Below are 20814 nucleotides of genomic sequence, written 5' to 3' on the forward strand. Positions count from 1 at the left end.
ATAATAATAATAATAATAAATTAATAGTAATGATTTAAAGCTTACAGATATGTATATAAATACAAAAAAATGTATTGTCACCTGATTCTACACCCTGTAAATGCTCTCTCTCTCTCTCTCTCTCTCTCTCTCTCTATTTCACACGCGCACACACACACACACACACACACACACTCAGATAATTGACAGTAGAGATATCAGTGGCATCTGCCCTTGAACAAAGAGTCCAACCCCAACAGCCTACCTCTAATACACTCCAGCAACCACGTGCATGTGTAAAAACATGAACATACAGGTGAACAGGACAGGACAGAAAGCTTGAGACATACAGCAGCTTAGTACAGACAGACAGTAAATTTAACAGGCAGACAGTGAAAGCAGTGGGCAGAGGAGCATTCTACAGACTAGCCGCCTCACTAAGAAGATCATGGTCACCCCCAGACATTTTATACTCACCTTGTTCCTCATGGCACTCCTGGGACTACATCCAGCTTTCCCAGGTTTTTGCTCATTTTACCTCTACCTTTACCATCATTGTCAGGGTCACTGTGTGAATTACCTGCTTTCAAAATGCGTCAAAGTCAATACCAGAAGACAACCAGTAAGGCTGTGTTCAGTAAGCCAATGTTTCAGTATAAATCTGTATAAATTTGTCATGGGATGTTTTTAAAGAGGCTCTGCAGCCGTAGAAAGCTGTAAGGACAATGTTAGAATTGACATTTCTGGACAATTCACTTGAGCATTTACTTCGCGTTTAATAATTAGATAAAAATTGATCTGAATTTTTTGCTGCCACATTTGTCTCTCATGTTGTGTGGATAAAAGTGCCTGCTAATAGTACCTAAATTCATGATTTGTGGATGGGTTATATTTTGATAAAATTTCAATCTAAATCATAAATTTGATTTCTGTTATTATTGATATAGCTCTCCTATTTTTGTTTGGCTACAGTAGTTCCTTTCTCATAAATTTATCTCAAATGATTTTCTTTTAAAACCCTCATAACTGTGTCCCTACAAAACAGAACATACATGCGGTGCTCTCCAAAATGAATCACACCCTTGATGAAGATGAACAATGAATTAATATAAATATAACTAATAAAAAAGTAAGGTGGTCCTGGTTAGAGCTATGGAACTTTAATTGGAATAAGGCGTTATGGTTAGTTGACACCAAAGTTGAGGTTTTTGACCACACACAACAGAGCTGGGTGTGGAGTCACAAAAAGGACACAGTTATGAGGGTCCTGTTTACTAACACTCATCCAATCATGCTGCAACATTCTGCTGTTACAACAGATATTGTGTTTGTCTGCAAGTTTGTTTGAAATGAATTTGGAAAGAGGATTATCACTACAATATATAATTCATTATGTTATAAACCTGACATTTGTGAAGTGGAGCACCCTGATATTAGTGGAGAACCTTGAGAACAAGTTGTTATGTGCAGTTTTAATTATAACAAATTTAGCCATCCTTTTAAAAACTGCAATATCAATTCCAATCTTGAGATTAGCATACAGATGTAACATGTTATAGCTCATATAAAGGCCTGTAGTTGTGTTGAGCTATTGCTGTGCGCACCTATCATTGAGCATGAAGGGTTGATATGCGGTTGGGACATACTCCTGGGAGGTTTTCTCAATGCTTCTTGGATATTATGTGTTCTTTAAAAGCTCATCTAAGAAGCTAGCTGACAGAGAGTTTCAAACATCTATACAAAGTCCCCAGTGGTACCCTGCCCAGCTAAGCCCCAGTAAATTCACAGTGGAACTGCAATGGATCCGCAATGGAGCTGAATGTTGACAAGCTGCACCGTAATACCTGGGCCTTTCTGCTACATTAGCTGTGTGGCTGTTGGATCACTCATGTCTATGTATATAGGTTTCAGTGATGGATGCTTTCATACTGTAGTTCTCAGCAGTTCCTTCCTGGTTTCTTCCTCAGTGTCCGGTACCTTGCAGTCAGATAGCTCTCTTCTCAAAGCACCAACCAATGGCCTACCATCATGGGAGACTCACCAGGTGAGGTGCCTGCGTGTGTATGTTTTAACGTAATGTAATAGCCCATGGCGTCTGTATCTCTTGCACATGAATCACAATATAGAAGTGTCATGTGGGGCAACTAAGTACTCTTTTATCAAGTAAAAGCTCTGGCTATAGTGTTTGAAAGCTTGTGAGTGTGAGCGTGATGATGAATGCATGCATACACAGAATGTATGTGCGTGTGGGTAAAAGTTCTTTGTAACTGTATCTTTCAGACAAACAATTGGCGTGCCCTGCCATGTGCCCAACCTATGCCCTACTCACTCCCCCCTTCCTCGGGTGAGCGTCTTCACTGTTCACCCCCTCCTGATTCTGTCCAGAAATGATTAGCGAATTAGCGATAATAATCAGTCATTTGACGACTTGAGAAAGATAACGCTTTTTTATCGTGCCGCGATGTACAGTTGCCTGGCTGTTCAAATCGGCTGTGCATGTTCTTGGCTCAGAACTGTCAGAAAGGTTCAATATCGTACATCTTATTCAGAATGTAATGTAAGAAGGCAGCACCTCCTACAACACAGCAGCCATGTCACTGTACAACAGTTACACAGGAAAGCTGCAGGGTAGTATGCCTACCCTATAGTTATAGTATTAGTATCTATGGTAAAATACTAAAAAGCTGGACTGGGATTCCTGTATATAAGTTCTATGATGCTATATACCCTGATGACCTGTCCATATCTCCTCCACAGTACACAGTTTGAGGCCCTCAGATATAGCCAGTGTGTCTGCAATCGGTCTCCCGCAATCACAAAGGTACTGTGGTCAGGGGAGCTGCAATACATCTCTCTCTCTCTCCTTCTTCTTCTTCTTTTATTTATTTATTTATTTAATAGTTTGTGGCTGTTCTTTACTTTTATTATTATTTATTTATCTTTTTAGTTGTTTTTTGTTACTTCTTTTCTTTGAATAATTTGGAAAACAAGAATTCTTGTCTCCTTTAACTCTCTCTCTCTCTCTCTCTCGCTCTCTCTCTCTCTCTCTCTCTCTCTCTCTCTCTCTCTGTTAATTCTGTTTCTTTTTCTGCAGGAGTGCAGTGTCCAGAGTGATGAAGCAATTATCTGGTAAGGCTCCACTATTCTGTTCAATCAAACCAAAGTTGCAGCACATGCGAATATTCATGCATGGTTTGTGTTTGAGCAGAGAAGTTAAGAATATATGCGCACATATACCAACAAACAGCCTTGATAATACTACATTACCCAGTACCACTTCTGATTATAAGATTAGGCTTGTGATGTCCTACGTTCTCTTGTTATAAGCCTATAGTGTTGGCAGCATGTGTGGTATTCATGGGTAAACGCTTTTATATAACTAATCAACACAAATTTGCCCGAAACTACCCCATCCTGAACTTCAGCACAATCAAATGTTCTTAGTAAAAGCATTTGTGTGTGATGATATGACAGCAGAATCTGGAATATCTGCTACACTGATAGAACAGCAGGAAGCAGGAAGATGCCTCTGTCAGCAGAAAACCCTTCTCCCTGTGCCAAGTGTCAATCCATGCCAATAGCCTGCCCCTGTTCTCGTACTGCGACCAGCTCTCAGTACCCTACAAGGGCACTAAGTCCATTACTCAACACCCTAAATGACCCCTCAAGTCAACTCCCAGCAGCTTACTAAGGCTGTCAGATCAGATCTACTTACATAGAGCTAGCCCTATGGCCAGCTCAGCCCCCTAGAAGGATCATCGGGCCATTGATTAGTACCCTACAGTCATCCCTCGGCCAGCTGTAAGCACCCTACAAAGGATCACCTCTCTACCATTTGTTATATCTTTATTACCCCAATATTGTAGTGGTCATATCAGTTGTACTCTAGTTGGCAACCTCCAGACAGTTGTCTGAAAGCCAGCAGTTTTTTCAGGGCAAATTTCATGAGAGAATGATAAAGGTCTGTGGAAAAATACTACCATGGAATCAGAAGTCGCTAAAACTGATATCTATGCTGAGGAAGCAGTAAACTTAAATACTTTAACCTTTCTATCTGTTGAGATGTCTCCAAAATCGAAGACCATATTTGGAAACAGATTATTTATTTATCTGATTTGGTATCAAAGTTGACTAATCATATTTGGTAGATTTTCTCTTTTTTCATTCATTCGTGGAGATAAAATGTCAATGTTGGTACTTCCTCTGTTATAGTTTCCTCACTTCCTTTCACTGTGTTTCAGAGCTGATGTCCATGGTCAACCCAAATTTGATTAGCATGTTGCCTGATCAGACCAACACACAGCAAAGGTAACACGTTGTCTCTCAGTGCATGTCTCATTGTCCTATATGTCTGTGTCTCAGTGTGTCTATGTGTCTTTGTTTCTTGGTGTGACTTGGTGTCTATGTGTTTTAGTGCCTGTCTCAGTGTCCTTCTGTGTCTTAATGGATATCTGTCCATGTTTCAGGAGTCTTTTGGAGCAGGTTAATGAGCTGGTCCTCTCTTTTGCCTCTCAAAAGGTTTGCTGAATCCACCCGTTAATTTTTTTACACCCTCAATCCAGTTTTCCTTGAAGCAGTTCCTCCCTGTCAAGGTCATAGATTCTATTACAAAGTTATTTGTGTTCTTGGTGTGTTCTATTTCTACACTGGTCCTAACTGCACATAGAAAGGGCTTAAGTATGACAATAAGAGTGTCTCCTTATTGTAATGATACAACCTCACATGCAGTGGAAGCATTGACAAGGTGTTGCATGCATAACTGTGCTGTACCGAAATGGTAGTTGGTGTAAAACTGACATTTAGTTGTATTAATAAGAAACGCATGAAACCCCCCCACACTCTCCCCCCTTAACTGTGACCTGCAAAGCTAGTAATTCACATGCTATAGTTATGCAAACAGGGTACAAAGGTGAGCAGTTTTTCACTAATGTGTGATACCATGAATGAGGGGTATATTTTTCCTTCAGAATCACATGTAACATGTAATGTGTTTTGTGAAATGAAGACAGGGAATGCTCTGTTCTCACAGCTTCTCTCTGTTGGTCTCTCTGTCTGCATGTCCTTTAGGTCAAGCATTCTGAGGGAGGCTGGGGGCTGGTCCTGCTGTTCGTCCCTGTGGATGACCTCTGCGTCTGCTCTGAACAGGTCAGCAGTCACAGACAGCCCCAGCCACTGGCAGCCAGTTCTGTCGCCCTGCCGTTCATTTTTGCAGTATGTTATGCGAAGTAAGCTTCAGAAGATTCATCTGTTTAGCTTCTAGTTTTTCAAGGCAGAGCTAAGCACCACTGAAAATGACTGATGTTTTACTGCATGTAGAGATAGCTTTGTATACTTTAGAAAATGTTTAATGTCCATAGAGTAACGTGACAATAACATAAACATAAAAGCTGCTCACAGCTTTCTCTCTCGCTCCTCTTTTCTCTATCTCTGTCTGTTTCTCTCTCTCGCTCTCTCTCTCAATTTCTCTCGTTCTCTCTCATTCTCTCTCTGTCTCTCCCCCATTTTCTCTCTCTATCTCTCTCTCTCTCTCTCTCCCCTCTTTCTGTATCCCCCTCTCCAGACTAACGCAGTGGTGGGGGCAGCTATGCAGCAGTTGGAGGTGACTCTGCAGACACTGCACAGTCAGGTGAGATAACTTGTGGGGATGTACGGAGGCAAGAGCACAGATGCTGGTTATGTGACTCTCCTCTCTGCACTGTGTTATCAGGCATCCTTACTTTGTGATCAGTACACAGCCCACTTACACTGTGCTATCACAACAATGAGTAGGTGCATGACACTCTGCCTCATCTTTTGTATACTTCTGTTTTTGAAATTCACACTTCTCTTTCATTTGCTTTCCATCTTTCATTCTGACTTCACCTCAGGGTAACATTCAGTTCTTTATTGGCTGACTGATTTCTTTATTAGATTAGTTCTAATGCTGAGCATAGAGATGACCATCTTTATGTGTCTGTCTGTTTATGTCTGCAGTTGCGTCGCACCGTGGTCAGTGTTGTTGTGTGGGGAGGACAGTCGGAGGCCAAACTATCTCTTGCGGACAGGTAATCACATTTGTTTTTTTTGTTTTTTTAGATTGAACCTCCCTTATACACACACTTCAGAAAATCATAATTTACTATATTCATTCACATTAAAGTGGAATGTATGTTGCTATATTGTAGCAGTGCACAATGTGTTCTATAGCGCTAATGAATGTGGAGATATCAGCAGTACTGTGTGAGCCTGAAGGTCCTCACAGTGTATGTGTGTTAGCAGAGAGTGCCGGTGCCAGGACACACACAGTCCAGGTGAACTCAGGATTATGAGGGCCATTGTCAGCCAAGTCTTGCAGGTAGGCCTCCTCGACAGCTGAGTATGTGCCTAACCTTAGCTTGTCAGTGTTTTCATAATAGTGAACCGGGCTTCAACTCTAGGTTGTTGTTTCAAATCCTAGGTTTGTTGCTTGAGCTGAAAAGCAGGGTCTTGAACCTGAGCATTAAAAATTGATTTTATCTAAAAGAATTTCAGCTGTACAAGTCGCTATAGCTATGAGTGCCTGCTTAAATGCTTGAAATGTATAAATACAAATTATTTGCTTCAGTGAAAATATCCTGCTTTATAAACTGATTTTAATTCATGCATTTTAAATAATGTAATCTATGTAAGTTGCTCTGGATGGGAGAGTCTGGATTTGTCTGTGCTTTTCAGGAGTCTCTAGGCCGCCACCTAGTGGAGAAACAATGGTACAGTGACCGGGATGACTTCACTGTGGTGCTGCAGGCCTCGCCCCTTGATACAGACAACCCCTCCATTCTTGTGAGTGGCAATAAATTAAGCCCCTCCAGGCCCTTGAAAATGAGACAGAGTAGTCCAGTTGTCACATGCAATGACTGAATACAGCGCTGAGGTCAAAGAGAACAAGCCTCTGTGTTCTGTGCGCAGGAAATGAGGACTGCCTTTCCTGGACTCAGCCCAAAACACATTTCCAAACTGGCATTACAGCTGTGGGAAAACCTGGTGAGTGACATGAAGATATCTCTGACATCCACTGAGAGACAAATCCCCACATTGACACTGTATCTGACTCTGATATACTGGTAAAAACCAGTATATCAGATTGACCAGAATGAAAGTTCAAGTCTGTATGAACACTTAAATTTACTGGGCCTGTCAAACAGAGAATTAAATATTGTGTGGTTGAAGGTAAAATGAAATAAATTATGCAGATCTGTTTAACCAATCAGCTTCATTCCCCAGCTTCAGCCAATAAGTGGTCAGAGTGACTTGGAGCATGATGACGCCATCACCAGCGTTCCTTGCCCAAACGAGGTGAGAGAGTCCTTCGTTGAAAGTATCGTTATATTCATCCCGTCCACATGCTTTCTCCTTTCCAACCCTCCTTCATTCTCCTTTTTTTTTTACCTCAGGATCGACCCTTCTTGCGGACAGAGAGAAACTCCCCATCCGTGTTCCTCACGGAGGACCGTCCTACACACAGTTACCTCTATGACCCTGTGAGATTTCTCATTAAATTTCAGAATCAAGAATAAACTAATCATATGTGTAAACTAATCAAAAATAGAATCTATGACTTGGTTGGGTTGAGAGTCACCTTTTTTTGGTGGGGAATTTTTTTAACTGGAACTTACGGTTGTACCTGCCGTTTTTATGGCTGTCTGCTTACTTTACTCGATGGGGGTGATGTGGTTTCTGTGGAGTTTTTTTGAACATATATTTACTTTTATAGATCATGGGTGGTGAGCTCAACTGTGAGGATCGAAGCCCCTCCCCCTCCCCTCCTACCTCTGGTAAGACCTTCCTATTCACGCCACAGATAAAGAATAATTAGACTGGCCTCAGTGGTCTGTCTGGTGTCTTCTCACTCAGCACACAGAGGACAAAGATCTATGATATTCTACATCACCACAATCTTTGTCCAAGATAGAGTACATACATTTAAATTAGAATGTAATGGACTCAGCCCAAAATGATTACACCTGTATCAAGCATTTTTCTGTTATTCATAGTCAACCCTGATAAATTAAGTATATTATAATTGCATTTTTATATATTACTGCTTTGAACCCAATTACACTGCAAGGCATTCGAGGGTCTGTTGCTGTGCCTAAGGGGTAGGTGATGGTTGACCTTGCTTAGACCTGTCCCTAATTTACTTTTATGCTTTTACTTTAATTTTTCCATCACTTTAATATTGGTTTGTGGGTAATGTAGTTTTATCTCTATTCCCCATTAGTTCATGCTCTCCGTCCTGCTGATATTAAAGTGGTGGCAGCTTTAGGTGATTCTCTGACGGTAAGTCTGTCTGCCTGTCCTGTGTCTGTCTTTGTGTTTGGAAAGCACTTCAAAACATTTTTCTGCCATCTCTATGTCACATTTTGTCCACTGCCTCTCTTGTCTAATTTGTTGTGCAGGCTGCCAATGGAGTTGGAGCTGCTCCCAACAACTTGTTGGATGTCCTTCGTCAGTACAGGGGTCTGTCCTGGAGGTGAGGCCATCGATGAGACTGTGCCAATGCTGACCGCGCCTGCACTTCTCATTAAATGTGCTGTGTGTGTGATGTGAGTTGGGCCTGGATGCTAACTCGACTTTCCTGTGGTTTTCAGCATTGGTGGAGATGAGAACCTCACTACTATTACAACACTTCCCAGTGAGTCTCTTTGCATACCCTTTGCTGACATGTAATATTCATGCACCTTCATACAGCATGTAAATGATACATGGCTGACTGTAGAATTGAGTAGTTTTGTGTTGTCTGCCTTTTTTTCAGACGTCTTAAGGTCGTTTAATCCCTCTTTGACTGGGTTCTCAGAAGGGATTGGAAAAGAGGGCACCCCTAAAGCTTTCCTCAATCTGGCTGTGGCAGGGGCAATCAGCGAGTGAGTCTCCCCAATTCTCTCTCGCTGTCTGTTTGAATATCTGTCTATAGTCTATTACTGTCTATTTCTCTTTGTTTATGTTTATTACTTTTCTGCCACTCTTCTTGTACCCCCTTTCTTTGAATGTCAGTCTATTCTATTTATTATTCAGTCTTTTTAAAAGTTTTTTTGCATTTCCGTATCTGGTTTTCGTTTCCCACTTTATTTCTTTTTGTCTGTCTCTCCGTCATTTTATGTCTGTTTGTCCATCTGTCTGTGTTCATCTCTGTATGCCTTTGTCTATCTGTCTGTATGTAACAAGATGCATTTTGTGGTAAAAATAAGAGGTATTTCTTTTCAGCGACATGCCCGGCCAGGCACGCCTTTTGGTGGACATGATGAAGACTGACCCGGTGAGAAATTTATATAAACACGCACATGCCCGTCCACACCCATTAAAACACCTGCTCGTGCCTATGCCCACACGCAAGCAGCCACCCTTATTCTCAAATGCATCTTTATCGACAAAAACTCTCTCCCCCACACAGCGCATCAACTTTGACTCTGACTGGAAGGTGATCACCCTGTTCATAGGGGGAAATGACCTGTGCAGCCACTGCAAAAACACAGTGAGTAGCAGAGCTAACCGCAGGCTGGGGCTTTCCATTACATTGCATTCATTTGGCAGACACCTTTATCCAAAGCGACATACAATAACACAGGTCGACAAAGTACAATTCTATCATAAATTAGCAGCTATCCATAGCCATGGACATAGCTATAGCAGCTCCTGCTGTACATAGCCATGGACACAGTTATAGCAGCTCCAGCTATCCATAGCCATGGATATAGCTATAGCAGCTCCAGCTATCCATAGCCATGGACACAGCTATAGCAGCTCCAGCTAACTATAGCTAGAGTTGAGGGGTACTGGGCTTTAGTGGGTCTGTTTCAAACAGAAGCATTCCCCCGTATTCCCTCTTCCTACAGGTGTTTTACTCCGCAGAAAATTTTGTGTACCGAATCCGTCAAGCTCTGGACATCTTACATAACGAGGTAAGAATATTGAAAGCTCCTCCTTCTTTTTGTTCATATTACTGTCATTCTCTTTTTAAAATGTACATTGGTGTATTATACTCATTTATGTCCTTCCAATACTCAACTGAGGTTGCTGATACATCTGATACAAAACTGGAAAAGATCAACACACAAGTCATATTTTACATACAATATAGTGTGAAGGAGTGCTAGGGAACATTGTTTTGTATGACATTTCCTGTCTTATTGTGTTTGTTTAGGCGAGTCTGTGTACGCCTGCATCAAAGGGGTGTAGTAATTATGTTTTGCCACTAGAGGTCACGATTGCATCAAGCAAAGAGTGCAGTCCATTCCAAAAAATGTCTACATTGCCAATCATTTTGCTGCTCAGACTGTGACAGGCTGGTGTACATTTTGTTCTCACTGTGCTGAGCCCCAGGTAGTGCTCACTCCACCCTTTCTCCTCTCTCAGGTGCCCCGTGCCCTGGTGAATCTGGTGGAACCACTGCACATCGTTCCTTTACGGCGGCTGCACCAAGAACGCAGTCTGATGTGCCCCACCTGGCTGGTAAAGTAAGTGTCACCTTCCTTCCTAATGGCAGAGACTGGCCTGATATTAGACATTATGGCTCTACAGGGTGAAAGAGGAATTAAGGCATTGCACTTGTTACCCGGACTCTGTCGCTAGAAGGGTTCATATTGTGAGAACGGTTCTATAAGCATACTGCTACAGCATGCATGGGTAATATTCAACAATCAGAATTATTTAAAGACGTCTGCTAAATGCATAAATAATTAATGTTTAATGCGGCTGAAACATTTTGGGAGCTCACTGAAATATTAATATGATTCCCTGGACAGAAGTTCCCTGGCACTGCTTGCTATTTGAATGCTTGTTTCTGTTCATTAATTACCAAAACAAGCCAAAAAATTTCACTACACTCCGCTGTTGTTTTATTTTATTTATAAGGCTTTTGGAAGAAAGAAAGGAAAGAAAATGGTTTGTCAGAAGAAAAAGGTGGAAATGGCCAATCATGCTCGTGCTGCAATGCTAACTGCAACCATTGACGATTTGGGAGAGCACAGGCAGCCATGTTCTGTTCTCCAAAGCATGTGATGTCACTGCCATTTCTTTTCACACCATGGCATCAAGTTGGGCTGGCACAGACATGAGTAGCAGGATGATGCTTCACGTGGAGCAAACAGCAACCCTCTCTCTGTCCCTCTCTGGGTGAAGTTAGTGCTAAGTATGTGTTGCCCTACAGACCTGCCAGCCACAGTTGGCAGTAACATGGCCCGGACTCCAGACCAGACCACGGGGTCCATTCGTGCACAGGACCGGTGCCTTAACAGGATGAACCACCCAGCAGCCCCACGACTGGTTTTCCTGCTTCCTATTAATGCCTCCTTTTATGCCTTCTTTCCCTCAGTGTTCTGTGTAACTGTGTCATCCCTCCTAAAGAAGGCTCCAAGCAGCTCCAGACATTGAACGACCTTAACCGAGCCTATCAGGTAAATGTTTCCCTCGGGTATAAAAGCCACTAAGCCAATCAGAAGAGAGAGAGAGAGAGAGCATAAAAGGTTTCAACTTCCATTGCTATTCCTGTGAAAATGGTTGCTTTAAATTTCACATCAACGTCCAGAGGAAACTATGTGGTGAACTGGTGGTGTTGGCAAAGAGGGTGGCCTTATCCACTGGAATTCTTTGCCATTACAATATGGATCTTCTGTATTATAATAATCAACCTGGTACCATTATTGTGCAGAATTTTAAATATGAATCTTCAATACAATATTAGAATGATACATTAGTACATCAACATGTTTCTGTAATACTATAAGGATGTATTGTGTTTACTCTGTCTGTTTGTCCCTCTCAGCGGGGATTGTGGGAACTTGTCGAATCGGGTCGCTATGACACACACTCCAACTTCACAGTGGTTCTGCAGCCCTTCTTCAGAAACGTGGTGATCCCTTTGCTGGAGGTGAGACACACCTCCCCTCTTATTCCTCTTCTCGTTTATGAAATATGCTTTGACTCTCAGTAAAATAAAAGCTCACGTATCCTTGTAGTCCCTTTCCTTAGCTACGCCTTATAGCACAAAGTATCGTTCCTATGTGCAGCAATATGTCCAATAAAGGAGCCTATAAAGCTCTCTCTCCCTCACTCCCTCCCTTCCTCGCTCACTCACAGGACGGTCGCCCTGATCGCTCGTACTTCACCCCAGACTGTTTCCACCTCAGTCAGAAATCCCATTCCCTGATGGCCCGTGCCCTTTGGAACAACATGGTGGGTCTCGCAGAAACAAAACTGACAGTACACTGCGGGACACAAGGACAACTCCTGCACTCTCAGGGCCTGAGTCACTGAGACATTTAGCACGTACAAAACCAAGAACATAAAAAATGATTGGTCATGGTGTTTGTTTTTCACCAATCATTGTTGTGTTATTAGTTTTGTGTGTGCTAAAAGGTTGTGCACTTGCTCAAGGTCTTATTACATATTAGTAAATCAGGCCCATAGTTTCACACAGAGGACCACACATTACCGATAATTACAGTTTGAGTATCAATAACAACTTGTGAATGAAAATGCACTGAACAATACATATTATTTAGCAGAGAGGAATAGAGGTTGTGCCTATACCAAAGATGGAAACACACACACACACACACACACATCTCAGACACATGACAGAGGGCATACAGTACACATCTTCCAGCTTTGATGTTTTTGCTGTCTCTGTCTGTTTCACAGCTGGAGCCCCTGGGTAATAAGTCCTACACACAAGACTTCAACTCAGTCCCTCAATCCCTCAAATGCCCTTCTAAGGTAAACTCTTCCAGACAGGCCAGCTTCTTTGCAGACAAGTGGGGTTCAATCAGGGGGCACAGGTGGAGTGTGAACTAATCATGACCTGTTTTATTAGCCCAGGCTCTGTGCTGAAGACTTTCCCAACAGTCATTAACCACAAAGGTTTTCGTGATTCAAAACCATACATGAGGCATTTATGGGTATTTATAGTAGAAAACCATGCCTGGCCCTCATTAAAACCAGTCACTGTAAAATACATTGCGACTACAAAAAGGCCACATTATACTTACAGTACGGGTGACTCCTTACTCTTCTCAGACCTCCCCATTCCTGCGGACCTATGAAAACAGCAACTACACGTATCAGGGCCCTGTTCCCACTCCTCCACCAATCACGGTAGGCGGAATTATGTCATCCTCTAAAGTAAGCTGTTCTGTAGCTGTGTTAAGGCAGAATGACATACTCACTGGCACCAAGCTGGATGGAAACAGTTTATAATAACATGGCTTTTCAATAGATCTTGGATGGGGAGTGGATATGGATGGAAAAGTAGCTTACAGATGACACAACTTCCGTTATCATGCGTTAAGAAATTTTTTATAATTTCACACATTTAAGGGTTTTATCTTTAGCGAATCATGAGTGCATTATCTATTGTTTATTTTTGTTCAAATTGGTGAAACTACAGTGGCTACAGTGGTGAACATGTGACATTGACATAATTCTACTAATTATTAAAAGAACTCACAGGGTCCAGTGAATGGTAATGGTGGAAATGATGTTGATGATGAAGATTATGGAAGTGATGGTGATAATGAACAGTATCTTTAAGTAGTAGACTTACTTCATCCTTTTGTAACAATGTCTGTCTGTTTGTCCCTCTGTCCTTCTCCTTTCCCAGAACTGGGGCAGTGACTTCTCCTGTAAGAACAATGCCCCATCCAATCCTGCTCCCACCTCAGGTAAATTATAGAGAGATGAATTTGAACCAGGGATCGAGAGTAGGAAGGGAAAGTAGTGGGGGAGGGAGGCAAGAAAGGTTGTCTGTCGTAATTTTTCTATTAGTCTATTTTGTGTTTGAGACTTTGCATTTGGGTTTTGGCACCAGAGGTAGAGCAGAGTCGTGGGTGGTTTGTGAAAAGTTTGGGGTAGTATGTCAGGGGGAATGTAGACGAGCATGGAGGTTGTGTGTGAGCTGGGGGTACGGTGAGGGAAGAGGCTCACTGCACTGTTTTTCAGTTCACAGTTTGCGACCGGCGGATGTCAAAGTCGTGGCGGCTTTGGGAGACTCTACAACTGTGAGTGTGTGAATTGTTGCGTTTGTGCGTGTGTGTGTGTCTGTCATGACTGTTTGATGTGTTATGTATGTCTATGATGAGTGGCATGTATAACTGTACGTTTAATCTGTATGTAATCTCTTGAACGGAACTGCCTAAGGATGCAAAATGAATTTCAGTGCAAACTGACAATGAAGTTGTATCGTATTGTATCGTATCGTGTGTGTGTGTGTGTGTGTGTGCAAGTGCGTGTGTGTGTGTGTGTGTTTGTGTGTGCATGAAAGCATGTGTGTGTGTGTGTGTGTGTGTGTAAGAGAGACAGAAAGAGTGACAGAGAGACGCAAATAATTTATGTGAATGATTGAAAGGTGAAAGGTGAAAATCTGCCGATAACACTTCTGCTATTTTTGATTAGGCGACAGATTTAAAAAATGCCACCGCATATCTATGCATTAATCTTTGCAGTCAGCCTTCCTTTTCTGTTATCGTATCTGCTAGGCCTGTGTGGCCTTTGCGCATAACGCACTGTTTATAGATGCATGCTGGGGTATCTGTGTCTGAGAGATGAATTTTCTCCGTGTTCAGGCGGGGGTGGGTGCAAAGGCGAAGAACATCTTGCAGCTGAGCAAAGAGTACAGAGGAGTGTCGTGGAGGTCAGAGACTCATTAATGGATCGGGCCTGTTTCATAAACTGCAGTCATTTCTAACATATGTGCGTGTGCGTAATGTGTGAGCACGTGTCCACGGCAGGTCACATAGCCCTTTTCCGTGTGTGTGTTTCTGTAGCATTGGAGGGGAAGGTGCCCTGGAGAATGTCACAACTCTTCCCAGTGAGTGTCTCCTCCCCCGGTTTACGGCCTCACGGGGCACACATTGCTTTCTGCTCTGTTCCGGAACAATCTGTCCCAGAGGAATGCGTTTCAATCCAGCTGAGCGGCCACCTGTGTCAAATGCGTTTTCACTGTTGACCGTGAGATTTTAATCTTGCTTACTTGTCCTTCATGCCAAAGCCTTCACTATTTTTGTCCTTATTTCACTTCGTCCTTATAGCCTTAACCATTTATTCACAGTCAATAGATTTCGCGCAAGTGAAAGACGTCATTTCTCATTTGCTATTTAAATTTTGATTTAGCCATTGCTGGCTTCCTTTTGTGGTTATTTAGCCACCTGATTGAGTGTACAATGGTTGCCCTGTTTCATCATTAATTTATCTGCACCCTGCGGTTGTGTGCGTTAATAAGTACTGAAGTCTTGCGGATTAGTTCTGAAGACCTGTACTAAATTTCCTGTGTTACCTCACGTGGCTCTGGTATTGACACGATGCAGCAATTCTAGCTATCTAATACAAATAGGCAATCCTTGGTTTGGGAAACTAAGCCTTTCCTGTCTACCTCTTGCTTATATTCCCCCTCTCTTTCTCTCTGTCTATTACTCTCCCCCTCCTTTTTGTCTCCTTTTCTTTGCCTGTTTTCACGCAGTAATTTTGCTCTTCCCACATAAACATAGTCTCACAAAATATGTGATGGTACCAAAAATTGCCATTGGTAACAGTAATACGTATCAGTGACTATATGGCGTGTGTTTACAGCATCCCTTGACAACCCTTATAACTATACCTGCATAGCTTCGTAGAATGCTGTTTTCCAATACAGAATTGAAACTATTTCCTTGCAAATAAAAGCTGTGTCCAGTCTCTAAAATGAATGTAAATCACTGCGTGCACTTGTTTCAATTTCTGATGATCGTTTACTCTGTCTCTCCCTTTTGAACAGACATACTGAAGAAGTTCAACCCCTCTCTGCATGGCTCCTCTGCTGGGCAGGGGTCATGGCAGAAAGGCTACAATATGGCCACGCCCGGAGCCAAAGCCTCGTGAGTGCTCCTGAATGTTGGGCTGTTTGCTCTCTGCACGTCTGTCTCTCTGTGTTCCTGTACACCCCTATCTCTCTTCATTTATTGCCTTCTGTCGCTCGTGTTGCATCTTGACCAGTCTGCCTGTTGGTCTTTAACTCTTTGTGTTTGAACTTTATTTGCACTGGCCTGTCTCACAGAATCTTGACTTTCCGTTTCTAGAAGGCTGATATTTTGTTCTTTCCCCATTTTTATCACATCCCTCACTGTCTCCCACATTCCCTTCTTTCTCTCTCTCATTCAGTGGTCTCACTCCCATTATCTCTCTTCCAGTGAAATCCCAACCCAGATTGAAAATCTGATTAAGGCTATGAAGAAAGACATGGTGAGCCACAACCAGTTCTACGTAGTCCTTTCAACTCTATGGTGGAGGACCCGTTGAACCTAAATGATGATTGGGTGCTTGTTTCAAGATCTGTGTGATGTTTTCTGATATGACAGGGTATCCACATTAATACATGGACTGATGTGTTTATTCCTGTCTCTGTCTGTCTGGCTCTCTGTCACACATGTACAGAAGGTAGATTTTAAAATGGACTGGAAGGTGGTGACTTTATTCGTCGGGGTCACCGATCTGTGTGATTTCTGTGTTGATCAGGTGAGTTGCAGAGTATGGCACAAAGGCATACAGAGACACACACACACACGCACTCGCACAACATACACACACCGCATGCAGGCACGCACATGCATACACATGAAGAAGACCGATTAAAGTCTTTGGGTTAATTGGTGTAATTTGTGTAGGTGTGTAAATGTTTGCCTCAACTGTCTCTGCCCAGGACAACCTGTCCCCTAAGAACTACAGTCATCACCTGATGCAGAGTTTGGACCTGCTGTACAAGGAGGTGAGTCACTGGAACTGTGTGTGCACGCGCGCAAGTGTGTCTGTGTGTGTTAAGAGGCTTTGGTTTCTAGTCTCTGTTTGTCTGTGCTCAGGTGCCACGGGTGTTGGTTAACGTCCTGGAGGTGCTGCAGATTGAGGGAGTGAGAAGAGTCAAGGAAGATACGCTGGGCTGCTCCGTGCTCCAGGGGTCTGTCTTCTCGTCTCTTTTCATTTCTGGCTCCCTGTCTGTCTGTATGTCTGCCACACCCCTGCCTGGCTGTCTCCATATCAGTGTGCTTGTGCACTCACCTGCCTGGGCCTTATCCAGTGTTGGTGTGCCTGTGGCCTTTTGCATGTGCTCCTAACCTGAAAGCCTTTCTGTAATCTGTGTGGCCTACAGGTATATGTGTCCATGCATCCTGTTGCCAGAGGAGAACTCCCCTGAGTTGACCGAGATGAAGAGGGTCAACCGGGAGTACCAGGCAAGTGGGGGGAGTGACGTCTGCAAATGACCAGACAAGACCTGCGTTACCTGAAATTACAGGCTGCAATCGGTGTGCATGTTCTATGCACCAATAGAAAGCAGAGTATGCATGGTGTGTGTGATAGAGACGTCTCCAGTTTCACTAGCACACTGGGACAGAGCTCTAGTGTGTGTACAAAAGCATCCTATCCTCTGTATGGAATATAGACATGCTGTTCCTCCCCTTGTATTATAACCAAGGTATGTCCTATCAAAGCCATTGTAAATTCTCTCTCTTACTGTCTCACTGATTAGACAGAAACAGAGTATCTGGTCTCTACGGGGCGCTATGACAAGCGTGAAGACTTCACTGTGGTCATCCAGCCCTTCTTCCAAAATCCCATCATCCCTTTAACAGAGGTGAGTTTGGCCCATTCCAGACCCCTGGCCGTCAGTAGACATTAGGGCCAAGCACCAGGCCAGATGTTTTCACCTGCGTGCACACAAAGTATATATACGCGCACATGGCTACAATGGCTGTCGTTTTGGATCGTTAGGACGGGAGGCCTGACCAGAGCTATTTCTCTGCGGACTGCTTCCACTTCAGCGAGAGAGCGCATTCAGAGATGGCCATCGCTCTCTGGAACAACATGGTGAGCTTGGGGAAGGGGGGAATAAAGGAAGGGACATTGACCTGAGGCGACAGAACATAGGGTGGGGCAAAAAAAACTGGGAAACTGGGGTCAGGAGAGAGGGAGGAATACCTGGAGGAGAGGAAATAGTATAGAGGATGACAAGGGTCCAGAGTGGTCGACGGGGGGGATTCTCAGGTAGAATGCGATCACTATATAGCGGTATTGTGCACCACTAGTGTTGCCTCAAGATTACGTTAGCATTGTGAGATCCTTATATTTTACCATTTTAGCATGAATGTTTGCGTGTCAATTGACTATGTCAATGTGGTTTAGCTGCAGCCGGTGGGCCAGAAGCAGGCGTACAACAACTTTACCCTTGACCGCAACAAGATCCAATGTCCAACTGAGGTGAGAAAATGTTAAAAAAAAAAAAAAAAAAGTATTCAAACATTTGCACACATAGAACAGAACCCCTTTGTCTGAGGCATCAGCTTTCCGGGTTTTTCAGTAAATTCAGAACTGTGTTCCTTATTCCTTGTTGATACAGTCTTTACTGTTTATTTCCTTTGAAAGTTATATTTAGCAACGTTTGGTTTACATTGTCACATTATCAGGAAATAATCAACATAATCAATATCAATACATGTGTCTTAAGGTTTCCTCTTTCAACTCTCAGATCCTAGGTAACGTGCTCTAACCACTCTACCACACATGGCCTTTTGGGTTTTTCTATCTTCCAGGACAAACCCTTCATCTTCACCAGGATCAACAGCCTTCACAGCGTCCCCACCGCTGCCCCTACCTCTCTGGCCCCTCCCCCGAGCACAACGGCTGCCCCCGTCGCCACGACTACAGCCCACACGCCGCTCTGCTCCGAGTCCATGCCGACGTGGGTAGCGCCGGTGCTCGGGGTGGCCGGCTTGCTGATTGGCTGGGGTGTCACATGGCTCCTCTTCTCCTGCAGAGAACGAAGACATAGGAAGAAAGCGGAGGAGAATATAGCCGAGATGAAAGGAACTGAATTCTAACAGGGATGGTAGAAAGATGACTGGTCTGAACATGCATACTGATCACAGTGCGTACGTGTGCCAGTGATGGACGTATGCCACTGTGAGTCCAAACGTACAACCAAGACTGAGACAAACAGGGCAGGGACAAAGCGAAGACAAAGACTGATACAGTATATTGACTGTGACCTGGCTTTAAAGAATTGATCTCGTCATTAAGGTTCTGCCAATACACGCCCTGTTTTGAGAACTGTTTAGTTTAAATTGGATTTAATGCTGCATGTTACAATAAATACATTGAAATCGTTAACAGACTTAGATGTTTATAGAAGGAAGCACAGGGAGGAATACATACTGTATATATTTGCAGATTTCGATTGCTGGGTCTCATCCACACATTCGAATAAAAATCCTCAAGTAGCCACTCACATTCTTGTGCTACAAAACATACCACAAACGTCAACCCATTTTGTATATAGTTGTATGTAAAAATACCACAGAAAGAGACCTAACTAGCATGTAAGATGGATTGCCACTGATTGTAGAAGTTCCTGCTCACTGATGAACTGAATGTGTGCATATATTTGGGTGCATTCATAACAACTATGTGAACACCTAGATTTGGGGACTTTGGAGTGCACATGTGCAGACATGTCCACATGTAGGTAGTTAAGGCATGCAAAGTGCCTTTTTAACACCCAAATTAAGCATTCAATTATATTCCTAGTTCATTCATATGAGCGCTGTTTAATCTCTCCTTCGCATCAGTGTTTGCTATGGCTAAAGGTGTCATTACTCATGGCAAGAGTGGGTAAGCTCTGTCACCCAATATGATGGCATCTGGGAGATTTTGGTTACTAAAGATATGGCTCTCCCTCAATGTCCATGGAAACTTGATAAACTGGTTGACAAGGCTTCACTGAGGTTATCCTCGACATCATTAGTGGACAAAAATTCCAGGCTTTGAATGGAATTCTGCCAGTGACACAAGTTGGTGAGTCAGGACTGTGTACGACTGGGACTGAAACGGGGGACCCAGAAACCACTAATGAGTTGGGAGAGCAAATTATTGTCCTTACTCACGTGGAAGCAGAGCCTGGAGACTCCCTGGTCAGCAACAGCAAGAGTCCCCTCACTCTTCAGTGGTATAACCACCCCATAAGAGGTGATGATTTGAGAAGGACCCCAAGAGTCATGATGGCTATGGGGGTCTAGTGAAGAAAAAGAAACAGAGAGGACAGACAGATCTCTCTAGATCAGGAGCAAATTAAATTGACCTTGCTTCAACAGAGGGAAACAAAACGGTGTATTTGTCTCATTGAAGAGAGGCTAAAAGATGCTGGTGCTGCATTTACTGAGGAAGAACTGCAAATTGTTTCAGGCCATTATTTTTGAATAAATAACAGTATATATTTTCAAATAACATCCCAAGGCATTTACAAATTTTTAAGGCTTGCAGTTTTCTTCAGATCACTTTTAGTTTTGTGGGGTTCCAATTGGACATATTTTATTGTCCATTTAGAATAGATGTAGTTTTGGAAGGGTTTGTGTTCCTATTTTAATGTGCAAGCACTGGATAAAACAGTTCATTAAAAATGTTCCATGTGTTCTATGTGTCTCTACATCATCTTGAATCCATCCTGAATCGACCCTGACAGTGGGATCAAGATTATCCTGAATTTCAGCATCAAATATATCCTATTCTCCACCTTAGAGTTTTGAAATAGTGAAAAGCAAAATTTGATCTAGATTCAAGATAAGATTGGATTACTATTCCTACTAAATTTTTAGTATCAGGATCACAGCTTCTCGTTTTGAAATATCAATTTTTGAGATTTAATCCTACCTGATTACTGAAATCTTATCCAAAAACAATGTTTTCAAATACTGGGTGCCCTTTGTAATTCAAGCTACCAATTATTACTGACCTATACATTGAGCAGAAAATGACCTGTTGAATGATATTAGAAAGCATGTGTATCTCATAACAAACAGCATGTGGCAC

At 42.8% G+C, this 20814-nt stretch overlaps 1 protein-coding gene across 2 annotated transcripts; it reads left to right on the plus strand.

The window, feature by feature from the left end:
* The first annotated feature begins 273 nt into the window (after positions 1–273).
* Positions 274–20232, plus strand: LOC135257224 (phospholipase B1, membrane-associated-like). Of its 2 annotated transcripts, none has more exons than XM_064339732.1 (43): positions 274–500; positions 1947–2023; positions 2260–2323; positions 2737–2800; positions 3074–3108; positions 4221–4287; positions 4446–4497; positions 5047–5124; positions 5540–5605; positions 5953–6023; positions 6235–6313; positions 6670–6777; positions 6904–6978; positions 7219–7290; positions 7389–7475; positions 7709–7769; positions 8216–8274; positions 8394–8467; positions 8586–8629; positions 8750–8858; positions 9199–9250; positions 9386–9466; positions 9828–9893; positions 10348–10448; positions 11306–11387; positions 11756–11860; positions 12070–12165; positions 12634–12708; positions 13009–13086; positions 13592–13652; positions 13930–13988; positions 14553–14620; positions 14754–14797; positions 15740–15839; positions 16152–16203; positions 16396–16476; positions 16661–16726; positions 16818–16912; positions 17105–17190; positions 17487–17587; positions 17725–17820; positions 18136–18210; positions 18543–20232. In XM_064339732.1, the coding sequence occupies exons 1-43, from the start codon at positions 428–430 to the stop codon at positions 18828–18830; spliced, it is 3423 nt and encodes a 1140-aa protein (XP_064195802.1). In that variant the 5' UTR covers positions 274–427; the 3' UTR covers positions 18831–20232. The 2 variants fall into 2 exon arrangements, with proteins under 2 accessions (XP_064195802.1, XP_064195804.1); XM_064339734.1 differs by having other exon boundaries at positions 6238–6313.
* The last annotated feature ends 582 nt before the right edge of the window (positions 20233–20814 follow it).

Source organism: Anguilla rostrata, chromosome 6 (assembly GCF_018555375.3).
Source record: "Anguilla rostrata isolate EN2019 chromosome 6, ASM1855537v3, whole genome shotgun sequence".
Classification (NCBI taxonomy): domain Eukaryota; kingdom Metazoa; phylum Chordata; class Actinopteri; order Anguilliformes; family Anguillidae; genus Anguilla; species Anguilla rostrata.